Source organism: Taeniopygia guttata, chromosome 1A (genome assembly GCF_048771995.1).
Source record: "Taeniopygia guttata chromosome 1A, bTaeGut7.mat, whole genome shotgun sequence".
Taxonomy (NCBI): Eukaryota; Metazoa; Chordata; class Aves; order Passeriformes; family Estrildidae; genus Taeniopygia; species Taeniopygia guttata.
Genome location: NC_133025.1, coordinates 3,665,171 through 3,684,217, shown reverse-complemented (window position 1 = coordinate 3,684,217; position 19,047 = coordinate 3,665,171). Strand labels below are relative to the sequence as shown.

Here is a 19,047-nt window from a genome sequence, read left to right as displayed (position 1 = left end):
AGGATTTGTGCCCTAACTAGAGGTGTTTGGCTGAGTTAAAGGGTAGCAGGAAAGGAAAGGGGAGTTGTAAATGCAATGCCTGGCTATGATGAATATGGGGAAGAAGGAAGGGTGAGAGCCTGAATTCTATCTCAGTTCATCAAATTAAAAATAAAATCATTCAAGGTTTCCTCCATTATCCTCAGAGTGCCTCCAAATGTGTCTTGGATGATCCCTGGGAAGACCCAGTAAATCTTAAGACCAAAAATGGTGAAATGTACAATGAGTGTTCATTAGCAAGGACTGATGACCCCAAAGGAGCCTCCCAGATGGAGATTCATATTTAAGAAAGGAGGTTTATTTCTAATTTTTAAAAATAATTATTGTGGCAAGCACATTTCTCTCTGTGCACCTCTATGAAAAATCCTGAGAGAGAGAAAAAATGTGCTTGCCACAAATTATATTTCGTAGTTTTCAAAAAAAATAGAATTTGGAGATAACATTCTGAAGCTGCAAACATCCATAAAAGCAGGGGCATTTCTCAAAGCTGGCAGATCTGCTCAGAAACTGTTCCAGGAGGATTGAGCAATGTCCTGTGAAAGTTCCTGACCTGACAAAACTAGTGCAAAACAAAACTCACCCCATAAACGGGCTAAATCATAAAGATAATTGACTTCATATGTTGCAGAGAGGGTAGATTTAGGGTAGATAATATTAGAAATTATTTACTGTGAGGGTGGTGAGGCCCAAAGAAGCTGTGGCTACCCCATCCCTGGAAGTGTCCAAGGTTGGACAGGGCTTGAAGCAACCTATTTTTATGGAAGGTGTCCCTGCACATGGCAGGGGTTGGGGCTGGATGAGTTTAAAGGTCACTTCCAACCCAGGCATTCTGTGATTCTAGAAAACACGGGTTTCTAAAAGTTGCTAGAGGGTAATTAAATGGCAAGAAGTTGAGATATTCCAGTCTTAGGAATTTAATTTACTGGTTCTCCTTGAAACAAAATCTGGCTGCAGAAGTTCAGGTTTCTAAGAGCAAGGGTCAAAGAGTGTAGATCAGTCAAAGAGACACAATTCAGGTTTTTGTAATGTCAGAGCTTCTGAAAAGACAATATTCACATTAGCCTGACACTGGGTTGAGCCTTCTACTACCAGGTACTTTCAGTTACATGAAAGGAACACTTCCCTGTTTGCCCTGATATTTTGAGGTGTGAAATTCCCTACTGAAAATCTTGGGATTGCTTTCGGGTGTAAATCCCCAGGTCGTTGAACTTGACTTTAGGTTGCCTCATCCCTAATCAAGAGGCCACAACAACCTGCGACAAGGCATTGATCCAGCAAAAAAAAATCCTGCTGGTTTGAGAGAAAAGTGTATTTACAGGGCTGCTCTGTCCCCACTGCCAGATCAGATATTCCCTGTCCTGCTGCTGCCAGCAGAACTTGGCACGTGTTACCACAGTGCCTTCTCCGGGAAAATCAGCAGAATTACAGCCATCTGCTCACACCTGAACCAGACCTAATTTAGGACTTTATTGGTTTAACCATAGCTGGGAGCTCAGCCCCACTCACTCAGTCCCCCACAGTAGGATGGGGGAGAGAGCTGGAAGGTAAAAGTGAGAAAACTCATGGATTGAGGTAGACACAGTTTAATGGGTAAAGCAAAACCCACGTGCACAAGCAAAGCAAAAGAAGGAATTCATTCCCCACTTCCCACAAGTTTCCTGTGATCCCCAGGAAAGCAAGGCTCCATCACACTAGTGGTGGCTTGGGAAGGCAAACACCATCACCCCGAATGTCCCCCCTTTCCTAAACATGACAAAATGTGTTATGGATTATTTTTGGTCAGTTTAGAGTCAGCTGTCCTTATTCTGTCCCCTCCCAACTCCTTGTGCCCCCCTCCAGCCTCCTCACCGGTGGGGTGAGGAGCAAGAAAAGCCTTGACTCTTTGCAAGCTCTGCCCAGCAAAAACAAAAACATCTCTGTATGAGCAACACGGTTTTGGCCACAATTCAGAATCACAACCCCAGAGCAGCTGCTCTGGAGAAAATCAACCTGTCCCAGCCCAAACCAGCCCAGTGCTGTAAAGCAGCACAGCACGTTGGAGATCTGATGGGAAGAACAAAGAATTCCAGCCCTCCTGTATGTGTAGATTGTTACAGGATTTATTTCCATGGAGGTGCCCAGTGGCTGAAGTTGACTGTGCTCACTGAAGAACTTAATTCCCAGCCGGGTGATGCAGCTGGGATGCAGCTCTGGGTGCTGGATGTGAAACCCCCCAGGGATGATGAGGCTGTTCAGTGATCACCCTCTGGAAATCACAGCCTGTCATTATCCCCTGGACTTCACTACTGAACTGTTTCCTAACTCCTCATTACCACCCACCTTTCATTAAGAGCTTGGATCCTTATCTCATCATTGCACGTTATTAAATCAAACAATGGCAAAGGCTGTGGCCTTTCTGGGGCTGACTCACCTCCTTATGTAACAAGCCCGGGCCATGACAACCTCAGCATCGTCATGGTGACAGGGAAGCCTCGAAAAAAGTTGCAGGCAATGATGTGGTGAAGCCAGATACCCCAGAGATGCTGGAGAATCTCTTCAAAGTAATGCAAAAAAAACCTAAAACACAAAGCTCTGGGGGAGAACATGGGTTTGTATTTCTGATCATCAAGGAGGACGTGCTTGTAGGCAGCAGCGGGCAGCAGATTAATCACAGCCGAGGAAAAAGGGTATTTTTTTATCTCAGGTCTCAACCCCCGCTGATAATCAGTTTGGCTCCTGATACAGGGGCTTTTGAAGCAGCATCCCAGAAGGATCTGCATTGCCTGGGAGGCTCAGATGGAAAGGTTCCCCTGAGGGATGCTGAGCAGGGAGGAGGCGTTGAAGCTCTCAGCTCCTGCTGTTCTGCCTCCATCCACAGCAAAGCTGTGGGTAGAATTTGGGAAGGATTTATGTAATTTTGGGGTGTCTACAAGGAATTGGTCACCTTTGACCACTTCTACCGCCTGTGGAGGGAAATGGGCACTCACTTGCAGAGAGAGAATTCAGCTGTCCTGCTGTGTACTGACTGCAAACCAGGATGAGATGCGTCCTGGAGGAGTTTGTGTCCTCTGACCACTGAGGGAACCTCAGAGCTATGCCCAAAACCATTCCACACACATCTCAGTGCTCTCCAGCACGAGGTGACCCAAAACACAAGTCCTTGTCCAATCCAGAGTCCCATGGAGGGAGGAAGAGCAGAGCTTTGGTGAGGAGCTGCATGTTGAAACCGTGTACGTGCCGCGGATCTTCCCACCCACACCCCACTGCTGGGAGCACGTCTGCCCCACGGACAACCTGCTCATCCCTGCTTCCCCACAGGGCTGGCATGATCCAGACAATGGTTGCCCAACAGTGGCCCACACACCTCAGCTCTGGCCAAGGAGAACCACTTTTGGGACCAGCAGCACTGCAGGGTTGAGCTGCTCCCTGGATCAGCCTCCCCAAGGGCTCCTCTCTCCCTTCAGCCTGGTGGAAACCACAAGGCATCCAGAGGTGAGGTCTGTGTCCCACTTTTCCAGAGTGCTGCCCTGTGCTTTTAAACTGGAGACCTGTAGGCACTGCTTTTAGGAGTCTGTGAAAGGCAAGTAAGAGGGAAAGTGTGTGGTCAACAAGCTGAATTTTAGAATAGTAAAGGCCAGTTTTGTTTCCGTATCTTTTGCTGGAGCTCTTTACAGCCAAAACCTCTCTCAGGGAACCTCCAATTTCCTAACAGCTCTCCTAACAGAGTTTTGGACCCAAATCACTGGAATTAGATCACACAGATTGCTGGAATGCAGAAATTAAATAACCAAATTTCATTATCATGGTTTTCTTAAAATTCTTTCACTTACAGAGCAATGATTTTAGTGCATTTAAGTCCTAGCAGATGATTTTCATTTGTGTATTTAATTTACTTTTTTCTATGCCATGGAGACCTGGCTAGGAAAGAAATAAAAGTCCAAAATTGTTAAAAAACATCTACAGAATTTGTTTCTTCTTTCCCTGATATTTTCCAATCAGACATGAAAAATACGAATGGAAAATTTCTCTGGAATTTTGGGGCAAGCCGAAACAATATGGGGAGCTTGCTGCCAACATATTTTCTCAAATACATTTATATTTTCCAACCCGCAATGACAAGCTGGTAACAGCTCCTTGGGGGAAAAAAAAAAAAAAAGAAAAAAAAGAAGACTGAGCTCAATGTTTAAATTTCTGCCCTGGAGTTTAACAGGGAGTAGCAAAGCAGCATCTGGGTGCCTGACAGGGGTCACAAGGAAAGATGCTGTCCTTGAAAGCACTTGAGAAGGCCTCAGTTTTCTCTCAAGCTGCTCAGAGACAGAAGCAGGAGGGCATGGCACAGGTGGAAGCACATCTTGCCCATTGATCATGACTCATCCTCACTGAATAACGATGGAGATAAGGGAAAAACACTTTTATTGTGTCTGCTTCAGCATTTCCAGCAACACCACCCATTCGGGAATCACAGGATGGTTTGGGTTGGAAGGGACATAAAAAATTATCAAGTTTCATCCCCTGCCATGGGCAGGGATGCCTTCCACTATCCCAGGTTCTCCAAGCCCTGTCCAACCTGGTTTTTGGACACTTCCAGGGATCCAGGGACAGCCACAGCTGCTCTGGGCAACCTGTTGCAACACAAACTCTGTGCCACAAATAGGACACCTCTCAAAACAAACAAATGTCCCCAGGAGAGGGGCTCACCTCATGTGTCCATCCCCCTGTGCCCCCCTGGCACAGCTCTGGTGGGTTCATGCTCCCCACACGTCCTGGGGCTGGCGTCAGCATGGCCACAGCCAGGGTTTCACATTTCCCAGCCCAGCTGTTTACCCAGAGCTCAGCCCGAAGGAAAACAACTGCTAGACAGTCAACAAGAGATCTGAGGGACACCCGACTCCTGGGCAGGCTTTCCTGCCAGCTTCCCTATAAAGGAGAGCCAGGCTCAGGCTCCAGGCATGACCTTCCTTCAGTTCATGCTGTTATTACCCAAGCAGGGACAGCCCCAGGCGCCGGATTGATGGGCACCTTTCACCCACTGCTGGGTGAAATGCCTCAGAGATTCCATGGATGGTCACTGGGCCAGTGGGAGATAGAGTTTGTACCCATGGAGCAGAGCCCAGAGCAATTCCCAAACCTGCCAGCTAAGCAGAAGGAAAGCCTTTCTGCAGCTGTGGCTAAGGGGGATCCCACCAGGATGGGTTTGGGGTGAAGGTGGGGTAGCCAGAGTGCCACAGGAGCTTGTAGTATCTGCAGGATGTGCTTGGAGCATGGATGTGCTGTGCCCCTTCCCTGTCCTGTCCTAAACACTGGTGCTTATTCCAGACCTGGAATATCCCCGAAAACCCATCTCAAACCCATCTGAGCCCAGAGCCTGAGCAAGCCCAGCTCCCTTGCACACGTGCAGGAGCACACGCAGCCACCCCAGCCCCTGGCAGCCGCCAGTGCCTTGAGATGCTGCTCACAAATCTGGTCCTCTTGCATTCAGGCAGAGCCAGTCATCGATGGCAGGGGTGACTAAAGCTCAGCACTGCCACATGCCAGCCCCATCCCACGCTGCCTTGTCCCATCTTGCAGCTGGGCCGTTACCTGCCAGGCCACCCAACCCCGTGTGACAGCACATGGCAAGCCAGGCTGGAAAAGGTAACCTCAGGTCATCCAGAATTTGGGCTAGGAAAGTCACATCCATAAAAAGAACGCTTCCCACCCTCATGCCTTCCACCTAATTGCTGCTGTTGCGACAGCCCTACATGATTTAATGGTTTATTGCATTGTTCTTTTATTTGTGGTGTAAATGTTTTGGACGTGATCGGTTTCTCAGCAGCTCAGCTGCACCCAAAAGAAAAAAAAACAAAAGAAAGGAGAAACACTGCAGCAACCAGAGGTGATTTAATGTTTAAGGGAAACAAAGGTTTGCTGACTGTGTTCCCCCATGCACCTGATCTTCACAGCTGGCAGGAGGTGGAAATCCATTCCCTGCCTTTGCCAAAGCCACCTTGGAAAAAAAAAAATAAACACAAAAATCACTGCTGGCAGGTGCCTCTTCTGTCTCAACTCATCCTGCTCAGCTTGTTTCAGCAACATGGAGATTTTGGTGGTGAAGTCCTTCTTCTTCTGAGTCCTTCTTCCCACCCCAAAGCCTTGTCCTCAGCCATGAATGAGATCCACCCCTCCAGCTGGGAAATGGACCCAGGCTGGCAACAAACCCAAAACCCTACTGTTTATTTTTCTTTATTATTATTCTATATACTGTTAACTCTATAAATTTATTTTTCTTTACTTTGCTCTGAATGGGAATGTTGTTTTGTGAGCATGGATCCGTTCCTGGAGCACCTGGTGTTGGCATAAAGCCATCCCACATTCCTTTTGTGGAAGGGTTTTATCGGGATGCCTAAGTCCAAATCACAGCCTCAGCTATGTCATACTGCTCCTGTGAGAATCCCTTCCTAATAAGGAAGATTTCTAAGAAAGGTAGTGAGAAAGAGAAATAAAAAACAAGTCAAATTCTCAAATTTCTGCTCCAGCCATGTTAGAGTCTTTTATTGGCATTAAGGCAGGGTGCTTACCTGGGTCATACCTGGCATGAAGGCATGAATTTCCTCCAAATAAATTTATATTGGTGACTGAGGAGCCTTTACTTTGCACTTGTGCCAGGTGACCTGGCAGTGCCCACTTGCATTTTTAGGGGTGGAAAAATTCTGTCTCCCAGGCACAGAACTCAGTTGTTCAGTCCTCACCTTCAAGCCCACGAGCAGGACCCAGTGCAACCCTGCTTATCCCCCAATAAAGGCAGCTGAAACACCCTGGCTTATCCTGGGAAGCCACATCCCTCCTTAGGACTCATGGATTTGGGAGCAGGAGGCAAAACACCCAATTTTTCTCCCAGTACTGATCTGGTTTTGGGCTTACCTAGGAACAGAGGGCACACAAAATTAAAAGAATAAAAGCAAATATATTTAATGAAGGGCCTTCAGGTACATTAAGGGCAGACAAAGCCTCCCCAAGGGGCTACCCCCAAAAATGAACAATGGTAATGAGTTTTTCAGACATATATAAGTTTGGTCCATTTACATATCAGGGGTTAAACCTCCAATTACAGGTATTTGGAGCTAACGAAGTCACATACTTCCATTTTGCTTCCTCCCAATTCACTTTTGTTTAGATCTGAGGCTGTAGGGTGTCCTCGAAACTCGGGTCCAGAGGGATTATTTAGTCTGACCAAAACATGAAGGCATTTTGTGCAGTTTGTGAAGTTAACTAACACTTTATATGGAGTTTACAGCCATACACTAATGCAGCGCAAGAGCTGAAAAAACCCAAAAGCTAAAAACCTACTGCACCAGCACCTCGGGGACAAAACCACCCTCAATACTGACAGATCAGCCCTGTTGTTTACCAGCCCCAGCTGCTCTCTGGGCTTCCTGGAAAGGGCAGAGCAGTTGGCAGGGTTTTCTTGCACGCTCCATTCGCGTGTGCGCGGATCCCGCAGCGCTCCCTGCCCGGCCACGCCGCCGGGGCGTGCGTGCCCCGCCATCCCTCATGCCAGCAAGGCAATGAAATGATAAATAAAACTGGTAAACAAGTTCACCCCACTGTGCTGGGAAAGGTTCTCTTTTCACTCACAGTCGGGTAAACAAGTTCCAGAGGAAATAAATAAATGGGGCTGGTGGAAGGGATGCAGCTGTTTCAAAGAAAGCCCAAAGCGGGGCTGGGACTGCACAAGGACATGGCAATACCTCCTTTTCTCTGTTGGAATCTGTGCTATTGATGATCCCAAGATTGTAGAAAGTCTCTGTCTTTCAGCCCCGCTGCCAAAGAAGAAGCCATAATTCGTCTGTGCTGTTTCAAGGTTGTTTATTCTGTTTATCTCTAACATGTTCTGCTGCCCTGCCGCAGCTCTGTCCTGCAGGGCAGCGTGTGGGGCTCTGCCCTCAGTGGGATGTTACAAACATTAAATACCAGAAACTACCTGTGCTGGATTTACAATAACCTGCCAATATCTGTCACCTACGTTGGACAGTGTGTCCCCAGCCTAAACCAACAGAAAAATGCCAACACCACAGTGAAACATGGAGGGCATGAAGAAGGAGAAAAAGGACAAGGCACACCCAATTTCCTCCATCTTGTTCCCTTTGAACCCCTCATCTAGAATCCTAAAATTTTACTTTTGCACCTGTGCCACACTTAATTATTACTTATATCAAACACTCTGAGCTGGTAATTCATCCTGTAAGATTGAAAACTCTTTTCCATGGACAGAGATCACAGACAGTGTCTCTGGGGGCTCTGTCCAGGGGGGTTTCTGACCCCTGCCAGGGTCCCAGACCTGCCAGGGCAGCCAGAGGGATGCCCTGGACTCCCACATTTCCCCACCTCCTTCCCCATCACCCCTTCCCCAGCAGCAGTGTTTCTCCCCAAACCACGAGGAGACATTGGTCTGTCTCAGATAATCTTTTTCAGGGCTGAGCAAAGCTTTCCTTGATTTCCAACCCAAATTAACATCTCTGCAGGTGGGGTTTTAACACCCTGCTCCTGCCCACAGGGGCTGATTTGGAAGCTCTGCACTGCGTACAATGAACCCTGCACCAGTAATATCCCCAAAATGTAGCTACACAGGGAACAGAATGCCCTGGCACTGCCAGGATTGGTGCAGAGAGAGCTGGATCCGTGTGTATGAGCAGCTAAAGGCACCACCAGCACAGCCTCCAGCCCATCTCAGCCCTCCTGTGCCTCAGTTTCCCCTGCCTCGATTGATAAAGCTGGAAATCATCCAACAAGGAGCAAAGGACTGGGAAGGTCTCAGCAGCCAATTCTGAACAAACAGCATGAAGTCCCAGAAGAAATTATTATTATTATTATTATTATTATTATTATTATTATTATTATTATTAATAATAATAATAATAATAATAATAATAATAATAATAATAATGCAGGGAAACCAAAAGGACAGCCCAATCCCATGATGTTTTAGCTAGAGGGTGGCATACAAAATGCAGAAGATTGGGTTTTCTGGACTGCATGGTGCTGCTTCCTCAGCACCAAGGAAGGGCACATCTCACTCCAGGCCCTGTGCTTTTGGGAAGAGGTTTAATCTGGGATGGGACAGGATGGGCAATACCGAGGAGATGTTTTCAAAATTGAGCATATGGAAAAGGACAAAATGAGAATTATTTTGTTCTCCAGGAAGGAGAAAAATGGGGAGTAGCTTTCAGCCTGGAAAAGGATGCTATGGAGAAGATAATAGCTGTTCTTTATAGCAAGGAATATTTAAGTTTTATACAAGATATGCTGCCCCAGGGGAATCCTATTAGTGGAATCCTAATATGCCTTGCCAGGACAAGGAATTCTTCAGGGGAAAACATAAAGGAAACCTAAATCTGCTTGTGTGGGTTTGATCTTGAGTCCCAACTGGGGACTGTACCCCATCCTTTTATTTTTTTTTTTTTTCCCCTAACCTTAAAATGTAGTTATGATGGAGAAAAGAGTCAGGTGCTCTGCAGAGATGTGTGTGCCTGCACGCACACACCAGGAAAACAGGGATCACACCTTGCTGCCTGCTGGTTTTGAAATCCTCCCACGTCCTTCCATGAAAATAAAAACCCTGTGGTCATCTGATTTAAAGCCTTTGGAGCTGTTTTGTGCTGAGATCAATTTCTCCATCACAGAGGGTGTGTTAGGGAAAGGTTCAGCAGGGCAGCAGCTCTGCTGGCACAGGCTTCCAGTGACACAGGGCTGGTGGGTGAAAAGGGGTCTGGGGGTGTTGGTGGTGGGATCTGAGCACTGGGGTGAAGCTCAAGCCCAGTCTGAGCTGCTCTCCTGTGTGACATAGCCACTGAGCTTGGTTTCAGCTGGGGGCTGGAAATGCAGCAACGGAGACTCCTTCCCCATCCCTGCCAGGAGGGAGGCAGGACAGCAAAAGGAGGTTTTCCAGCATCCTGAGTTGCTTGGTGGAATTCTGACCATGGCAGGGAGGTTATACATGTGTCTGCCTGCTCCCAGGTTAGGACAGGAGGATATACCTTCAATATTGTTATGTGGTTTTATTCCCAGACTCAGGGAGTCTGAGAGGTGCTCACAACCCATATCTGTCCCCACCAGCTGGACTGATCTGTGATCTGATCTGGTTTCTGTGATCAGAATGAAGAGTGGGTCTCAAAAATCCCACTGCACCCTTTAGAAGCCTCCTGCAAGAGTTTCTAGTGGAGTGGTGGTTCCACCTGCAGCTGGTGGCAGCCAAGGTTGTCCCACCTGGGACATAGCCTGGGATGTGCTCCCCTGCACCAGCACCTGGAGACATGGTGGGCTCTGCTGCTTGGTTGTGCATGACTCAGTGAGCAATAATGGGAACAAAACCGGGTGTGGTGACCCCCAAATCCATTAAAAACTCCCCATGAGTGGCCATAAATAAAAGTGCAAAGGCCAAGAGGCAGCAGAAAGGTTGTGCCCACCCAGGGCTTTCTTGGATGTGCAGGGAGATGCTGGGAGGGGTGAGATGGGGGCCAGGCACCTGCTCCTTTGGGAGAGACTGGTGAGGTGAAAGGGGATGAAATGAAACCAAGAGACAGAATGAAAATATCACAGTGAGAAACACAGGCCAGGGGACAACACAGGCCACAGGCCAGGATGGGAGGGGATTTCCAGCCTCCCAGGAAAGGTGTTCAGTGAAAACAAGGAGATGGTTTGACTCAGGCACAAGGCAGTGAGTCAAGAGAGTCACACAAATGCCACACATTTCCTCCCTGTTCTTTGAGCAGATACCCTCAAGAAGACACCCACGGTGTCCCTGTCACCAGGAGGGTCCCCATGGGGAGCTGCAGCTGTCAGGACCCCCTTCGAGCAGCTCCTGACTCCTCACATGGCTTCTCTGCATCCATCAGTGCTTAAAAAATCCTGGCCAGTGCCTCTGACAGGAAATGCTGGATAAGACCTTTTCCAGGGCTGCCAGGAAGACACGGCATCGAGGAGTGGTGGGTGACATGACCAGCAAAGGCAGCAGCATGTGGGTTTGCAGGGCATTGCCAGCAATCCAGAAAACCTCCCAAAGCAATGAGATTATCCCTTCCAATACCTAAAAAAAGCTGCAGAAAGGCAGTTCTCCACCTTTAGCTGAAACCATTCTGCAAAGGCAGAGTTTCCCATCAGGGGGTGTTGTAATTTGAGTCACTGCAAGAGCTGGGACAGCGAGGAAGTGCTCGGTGGCACAGGGGACAGACAGCAGAAATAAAAGTGCCAGGATGTGGCACAGTCCTGTCCCTTACTGTCGGAGCCCAGGACATCCCTCTGGCTGCCCTGCCGTCTCGAGACCCTGGCATGAAGTCAAAAACACCTGTGGCTTTGATTTTAGCCTGTGGAAAAAGCTGTCAATTTTGTATGAGGAATTACAAGTCACAAGAGTTTGAGTGGTGTGATATTTGAACTAACACAGAGCGGAAAAGTAGAATTTTGGGATTTTTAGAATGGGGTTCAAGGGGGCACAAGATGGAGGGATTTGGGCGTGTCCTGACCTTCTTTCCTTTCTTCTTGTCCTCCATGTCTTGGTGTGGTGGTGACACTTTTCTGTTGGTTTGGGATGGGGACACACTGTCCAACATAGATGTTAGATATTGGCACATTGTTATAAATTGACTATATGTAACCTTTGATATAAAATGTAAACACCCCCTGAGAGGGCACAGCAGAATGCCCTGGTGGACTTGCCAGCCAGAGCTGAGCAGGTCAGAGAAAGAATGTTTAGATAAGAAAGAATAAACAACCTTGAGAACTCAACTTCACATATTCCAGACTCCTTTTTTGGCTGCTGGGCTAGGGGAACAAGGACTTTCACACTGTTGGGGTCCCACCAGCTTGACCCTGAGCCCTTCCCTTCATGCTGCAGGCAAAAGGCACCTCTGCCCCTGCCCACACGAGGCTCCTTGGTCTCAGCAAGCAGAATTGAGACCAGGGGATGTTGTAGCTGGTGCTAACAGAATGTACAAGGCAGAGGGAGCAGTAGGAGATTGAGGGATCCTGCCCCTCCCCTCCACTCCTGGGACACCCCACCCACAGCACCGTGTCCAGCTCGGGGTCTCGGATATAAAAAGGATGTGGAGTTGTTGGAACAAGTCCAGAAGAGGCCATGAAGATGCTCCAAGGGCTGGAGAACTTTGTTATAGAGACAGGCTGAGAGAGCTCAGGTGCTCAGCCTCAAGAGGAGAAGGCTCTGAGCAGATCTTAGAGCCCCTTCCAGTGCCTAAAGGGAACCTATAAGAAAGATGGGGACAGATTTTTAGCAGGATCTGTTCCAGCAGGAAAAGGGGTGATGGTTTCAAAATGAAGGAGGGTTTATTTAGGTTGGATATTAGGAAAAAAATTTTCACTGAAAGAATAATAAAATACTGGAATTGTCTTCCTAGGGAGGTGGTGGAATCACCATCTCTGGATATGTTTTAAAAAAGACTGGACATGGCACTTGGTGCTATAGTCTAGTTGTGGTCTTAGGGCATGGGTTGGACTTGATGATCTTAGAGGTCTCTTCCAACTTCATTATTCTGTGATTTATATTAGATACAAGGAAGAAATTTTGTATTATGAGGGTGGTGAGACCCTGGCACAGGTTGCCCAGAGAGGTGGGCATCCCTGGAAGTGTTCAAGGTGAGGCTGGAGTGGACTTTAAGTGACCTCATTGAGTACAAGGTGTTCTTGCCTTGTCAGAGGGTTTGGAACTAGGTGATCTTTGACATCCTTTCCAACCCAGACTGTTCCATGCTTCTATCATTATGTGTTCATTCTCTGCTCACTGGCTTTCAGGCTTATCTCCAGCTCCTTCCCAGCCAGCAGCACCAAGATTTCATTTGTCCTTTGACAGATGACAAATGTCCTGCTGGCTGGCAGTGCCCTGCCAGCTTATCACCTGCACACTCCCAGGCTTCCTCGCGTCAGCTGCAGTAATTAAATCATATTTTTCAGGGAGGGCACTTTAGGTGAAAGCTCCCAACACCTCCTGATAACAGAGCTGAAGTCACAGACAGGCCTTTGCGTGTCTGTGGCACTGCTTGGGGATCAGGGCTCTCTCTCCAGTGCTCCCAGCTGATGCATTGATGCTGGAAGAAATTAATTTCTGTCCTAAGCTCGTTCCTCCTGGCTGTCCTTGAGCATCCCTGCTAGAAATACCTTTCTTTAATATCTGAAACTGCCAAATGCCTTGAGGTCAGCGAAATGGCAGCTGTTACACAGCCATGGAGTGTAGATCCTGTGGCAATGCCACTGGCTGTGATGCCTGGGGAGAAAGGAGGCAGAACAGAGCCAAGGCAACCAGGATTTCACACAGACTTCTCGGGGAGAAACAGGAAAGGGATGCCAAAGCTGCAAGTGGTGAGAAACCAGCCAAGACAGGGGTGGAGTTTGCATTTTCTGCCACAGGATGCTCCATTTCCACACACAGGGGTTGTGCAAAGACAGCTGAGAGCCTCCAAAATGCTCATCCCAAAGTGTCCCTGTGCCTCAAGCTACCGAGGGTGTAAAGAGCAGCAGCCCTTGGGCAGAGCCTCCTCTTTGCACCCTGGATCAGGGGGGCTGTGAGCAAACCCTCAGGTGAGATGCTGTTCCCAAAAATCTCTTAGAGTAAAGGCTCAGCCTCCTTTCCAAGCTGCCTGGAGTCCCCATATTCCTCTGGGAGGGTCAGGAACACAGCCAGATCCCAACCCAGCTGAAGCCACCACCCTGAGCAAGGATTTTTATGGACCATGTTGAACTGGAAGGAAAATATCTTCACGCCCACCTCTCCTGCAAACTCAGGATGTGCACAGCCTGCTGTGGGCAGCTTTTGAAAACACCACAAGGCTATGTTCTCCACAACCCTCCTGCCTTGGTGGCTTCTGGATGTGTCCCTGGGGAGCCACTGAACAGTGCTGCAGGCAGGGCTGGTGCTGTGGGGTCCCACCAGCCCAACGGGGTGCTCTGAACTGAGGTTAAAAGTCACAGCACTGCTAAGCCACCACTAAACCATGTCCCCAGGTGCCACATCTATATGTCTTAAATCTCTCCAGGGATGGAGAGTCCACCACTCCCCCAGGCACCACTTTTCCAGTGCTTGACAACTCTTGTGCTGACAAAATTATTCCTAAAATACACAAGCAATGGACAAAACCCATCCCCACCGGCCTCTCTGCCCCTTTGGACTCCCTGGAGCTGCAGGTTGATGCACTGGAGCTGCACTTTGCACAAAGCACTCTGCACTTTGCACTCCCTGGAGCTGCAGGAGCTGCTGAAAGCTGTTCTGGCATTTCAAGGTTGACCTCTAGAGGAAATTTGGAGCCAGACGAGCTCCGGCTGCGGCGGTGACAAGCACAGCACAGCATCCCAACAAACCCAATTCAGGTGTGCTGGGCATGGAAAAGCATCAATTGTCCCAAATCCAACGTGTGTGCCCAAATTCTGGAGCCCTGCCCATCATTTCTACCCCTGCTGAGGCTGCAGCTGAGCTGCCCTCCAACACGGGAAGGTCCCCCGGTCTCTCCTGCTCCCCTGCTCAGCTCTTTCTTCCCACCGCCCACCCCCAGCATCTCTCCCTCTGCTCCAAATTAATCCTTTTATCACCTAAAATTCAGCCGAGCCCTGCGGTGTGCTGCGCTGGCAAGATGCGAGGGTGTGAAGCGCATCACGCTGCGCTGCGGCTCTGTGAGCATCACTGCGGGCACTGCCTCAGCCCCAGAACATCCTCCCCAGAGCAGGCAGAGGGCAGAAAATCAAATCCAGCCCTCTCCCCGCCAGTTTCATTCCCTCCCTGCTGCTTTTCGGCGTGGCAGCGCCAGTGTGTGACACCTCTGTCCCCGCCCCAGCGCAGGGCTGCCCGCCGGGCAGAGCGGCTGTGTGCGATGCTGGGCAGCACCTTCTGCATCCCAACTTCACCTTGGCTCCCCTGGCTCGTCTGTCTCCATTTCCCCTTCCATTTCTCCACCCAAAAGAGCTGCTGGGAGAAGGGACCACCACAAGCATCCCACTCTGTGTCCCACCGCTTCCCTCTGGAAAGAGGAGGAGGTGGCATTTAAGAGGATGGAGAACTCATCCACAGCAGCTTCAGGTCCCGTTTTGGATGCTTCTTGCCCACACTGCCAAGCCAGGGGGTGGCGAGTGGGGATTTCTGCGGAAAAGAGATGGTTTGGGGTGCAGACCTGAGGCGTGAAGGGGGTTTGCCCAGTCTCTCCTCAGCCCAGACCTCCCAAGGACACAAACGCACGCAGCCAGCAGCACCCCCTGGCCAGAAACATCCCGCTGCCCTCTGTCCTCAGCCCTTGCAGCACCCCCTGGACCCCAGACACAACCTCAGGGGTGTCCCCCATCTCCTGATGCGGGTGGGGACATCCCGCTGCTCCATCTCCCACCCAGCCCTGGGTACCCCGGTGCTCCCCGGGCAGCATCCCGGGATGCTGCCCGCCCATCCAGCCCTACCTTTGCGGAACGGCATGGAGCTCGGGTCCCTTCGGATGCCTTCTCTTGGATATATACACAAAAATATAGGATATTTCTTTCCGTATCTCTATTTCTTTCCTTTCCTCCTCCGTCTTTCAGAAGGAAACGGACATATTTGGGCAAAGCCCGGCAGAAATCAGCGTCATTCCGAGGGTGGCACTGCAGAAAGGAGGAAGTTCTTACAGTTTCAGAGCTTTTAACCCTTCGCTTCCCGGAGACAGCAGGGACGGGAGGGAGGAGACATGAACATGACAGAGAGATGATTGCCTTAGAAAGGGGTGGAAGGTACTGGGAAATGGCTTTTTAAGTTGATTTGTGGTGTTTTTTTTCTTGCTAGGACCAGTACAGGACTATGTGTAATGGACGTGGTGTGATCGTGGAATTTTGGCCTCCTGCATCACTTATGCAAATTTCTCTGAGTTCATCAGAGCACCAATCCCATCTTCTCTGTGGTGGCCCTGGGACAAACTGGGAAAACACAGGTTTTTCATGAACAAAGGGGTCAGAAACTCAGGTGCCCCTGTTCAGCACCTCCTGCCCTTGCACAGGGCACTGGAAGTTCAGATCCCGCTGTGCTGAATCCTGAGGATGAGCAAACACTCCTTGGTGGCATCACTGGGCTGGGGTGAGCCATGAGCTTTGGAACAGCATCAGGTCTGTATGTCCTCATCTCTGGAGCTCAGCTTGCAGCAGGAGGTGAAGGTGGAACATTTTAACCTGGGAGGGTTGTTTATTTTTACTGTGGTTGCTTTATGCCCTCCCTGGAGGTAGAAAGAGGCATTGGCTTGGAGAGAGTCCAAGAGAAACTCTTTGAACTGTGCAGGATTGGACCCCATCCTTTCATCTTGGTGCTTGACAGCCACACCATGAGCTCCATGCTGCATCTCTGCTCCCTGCAAAGCTGTGTCTCCCTCCTGGAGTCAACAAGACTTTCCTCAAACCATCCCTGGGGTGCTTTAAAGCCTCCCCATCCATCTCCTGCAGGCTCCAGACCACCTCGATGCTCCAGGTGAGTGTTCTTCATCCTCCCCAGGGCAAAGTCTGCCAGGTTTGGCTTAACCCCCACTGGAGAAACTTGTTTAGACCAGTGGGTGAGGAGCACTCCATAAAAAAAAAACATCCCCCAGGCTGCTATGAGAGCTGTGACTGCAATAGGAATGGCAGGGACAGGGACATCAATGTCCTACATGGCTTTGTCCTGCTCAGGGAGTGTTGGCTGCTGCAGGTGGAGGTGTTCCTGAGCCCCAGCACCACCTGAGGAATAAAATTGTTCAAGATTTGATGGCACGGGCTGCTGGGCTTCTTACAGTGACTGGAACCAGTTGTAACAGCTGGAAAACACAGCAGGACAGGCAACAATTTCCTTGGGGAAAAATCATCCAAAAATGGAATTTCCCAGGATGTTTAATAACCTTAAAGGGCCACAGGGTGGGATAATTTAAGGCAGGTGGGTTGGACATCCATGTGCTGCTGCCAGACAGCCCAGAAGGCAAAGGGGAGTCCTCCTTCACTCCATGTGCCCAGCAGCCAGGTGGAAGGGAAGGACACCCCAGCCATGCCCAAGGACAGGGCAGCAGGAGCCAGGAGTTCTTCTGGTCCACCTCAGCTCTAACCCAGCCCTCTGCTCTGGCAAACAAGTGAAATTCCTTGGAGCGATGAGCTTCCAAATCTCCACAAAAACAGATTTTTACAGTTTCATTTCCCAGGATAAATGTGGATTAACAATTCATCTCCAGGAGGATATTTTCAGCACTTGATTCCAGGGCTTAGCAAAAGAAACCTCATGCAATATATTCAGGGTTAGATCCAAAATGAGTGGCATATCCATGAAAATCCATGTTTGGATGCTCATGTCCAAGTTTGTTGTCCATAACATCCCTCACAGTTTGTGCACATCTTGGAAGGGGCTTAACTCTTCAGAGTTCATTTTTTGGTTTTTTTCCAACACTGATCTTGCCTGGACAATGCCACTTCAGCTCCAAAACCTTCCCAGCAGGAGCATCCCAGAGTTTTGTTGTTGTGACCAGGACCTGTGGCAGATGATGATGGTTCAGGTCCCCATTTTAAGGTGCTTCTGTCACCTGGTCCTTGCACTGGGATTTGCTCCAGTTATTCTGTGCATTGACCTAGAAGGATCCCAGATGGGACCATCCTTGGTGTCCACACCAATGGATCTGCTTTCCATTTCCCAGAAAATTCCAGAAAACAGCTTCCAAGCCCCAGCCAAGGCCATCACAGGAGTCATCATTCCCTATATCAGATATTATTTGGTTTCACCCACAGAAAGCACCTCAGGCATCTCACTGGTGCCAGGCAGTTTTAATAAGCAGTGAAGACTTCAAACATAGTCTGGGGATTTCTGGTGTACGAGGATCTTCACCCCTTCCTCACAGCTCAACAGCATTTCTGTCTGGCATTTAGAAAGGAAGCTTAAAAGTAAAAAATAGTAATAATTAAATAAAAAATACTGAGAATCAAACTGGTCCCAAAACAAGTTTAGCTGAAACTAACCAAACTCTGGTCTAGGATGGTGAAATCAGAGCATCTCTCCTCCTGGCAGAGCACAAATGCCAGGCTGCATGGCCAGAGAGGGTGGCAGTGGCTCAGCACCACTCGAGGTTTTCAGAACATGTTGAGCAAACATGGTGGGAAGGGTTTCAGCCTGCACTGATTGTGCCCCAGGGCTGAGGGATGGTCCAGAAAACTCCCTGAGATCTTCCCAAGCCCTGGTTTCTGTGGGAGAGGCACTTGGAGCCTCAGTGGTTGCTACCAGCATTCCCAGCTGGGTCCTGTAGGAAGGTGTTGCCAAAGGAAACCAAAGCATAACTTAATGACTAATATGTTAGGAGGGTTGTTTAGTTAGAGCTGACCCTGCAAAGGATCCTTTTACCTGTTTCACAGGTTTGAAACCCATATTTCATAGAAACATGGAAAAGTTTGGGTTGGAAAGGATCTTAAAGACAATTTAGTTTCAAACCCCCTTTCATGGGCAGGGACAGCTTCCATTATCCCAGGTTGCTCCAAGCCCTGTCCAACCTGGCCCTGGACACTGCCAGGGATGGGGCAGCCACAACTTCTCTGGGCAACCTGTGCCAGGATCTCACCACCCTCACAGGGAAGAATTTTCCCCTCAGCTTCATCCTTAAGCCCAGAAAAACCTCTTTATTCAGGATGGAAATTTAATTTGCCTTCCCCACCTTGCACTGAATCCATCTGTGTGCACAACCAGGCTTTGCACTGAGGGGCACGGGGATGAAATGAGCTGCCCTGCACATCTCTGCTCATCCCCAGCCAGGAAATCAGTATTGAACCGAGCTCTGTTCTCCCTTTCCAGGCAGTGAGGGAATGGGTGGGAGCAGTGAGACAGGAATGTCAGTGCTTTCAGCCTGAGGAACAGTCAGGGGATCTCCTTCACTGCAGGGCTTGTACTCTACAAGCAAATAAGAATGCAAACAGCTCCTTTGAAATATTTATAATGTTTGGAGTGACTTGCATGGCACAAACCCAAGGAAGATGAGGGTGCTGGGAATTGCTGGTGCTGGGTACACCAGGGGACTTGCTTACACGATTGATCTGGCTTGCAAAGCT

At 49.1% G+C, this 19,047-nt stretch overlaps 1 protein-coding gene across 2 annotated transcripts in view; it reads right to left on the bottom strand.

Moving 5' to 3' along the window:
* Positions 1–15,596, bottom strand: part of PFKFB3 (6-phosphofructo-2-kinase/fructose-2,6-biphosphatase 3) — a 40,781-nt gene extending 25,185 nt beyond the window's left edge. The window contains exon 1 of one of the 2 annotated variants that reach the window (XM_012568841.5): positions 15,439–15,596. In XM_012568841.5, coding sequence (XP_012424295.1) covers positions 15,439–15,454 — 16 coding nt within the window. In that variant the 5' untranslated portion in view covers positions 15,455–15,596. The remainder of the gene's footprint in view (positions 1–15,438) is intronic. The other variant, XM_030290180.4, reaches the window with a different exon arrangement.
* Between the last annotated feature and the right edge of the window lie 3,451 nt (positions 15,597–19,047).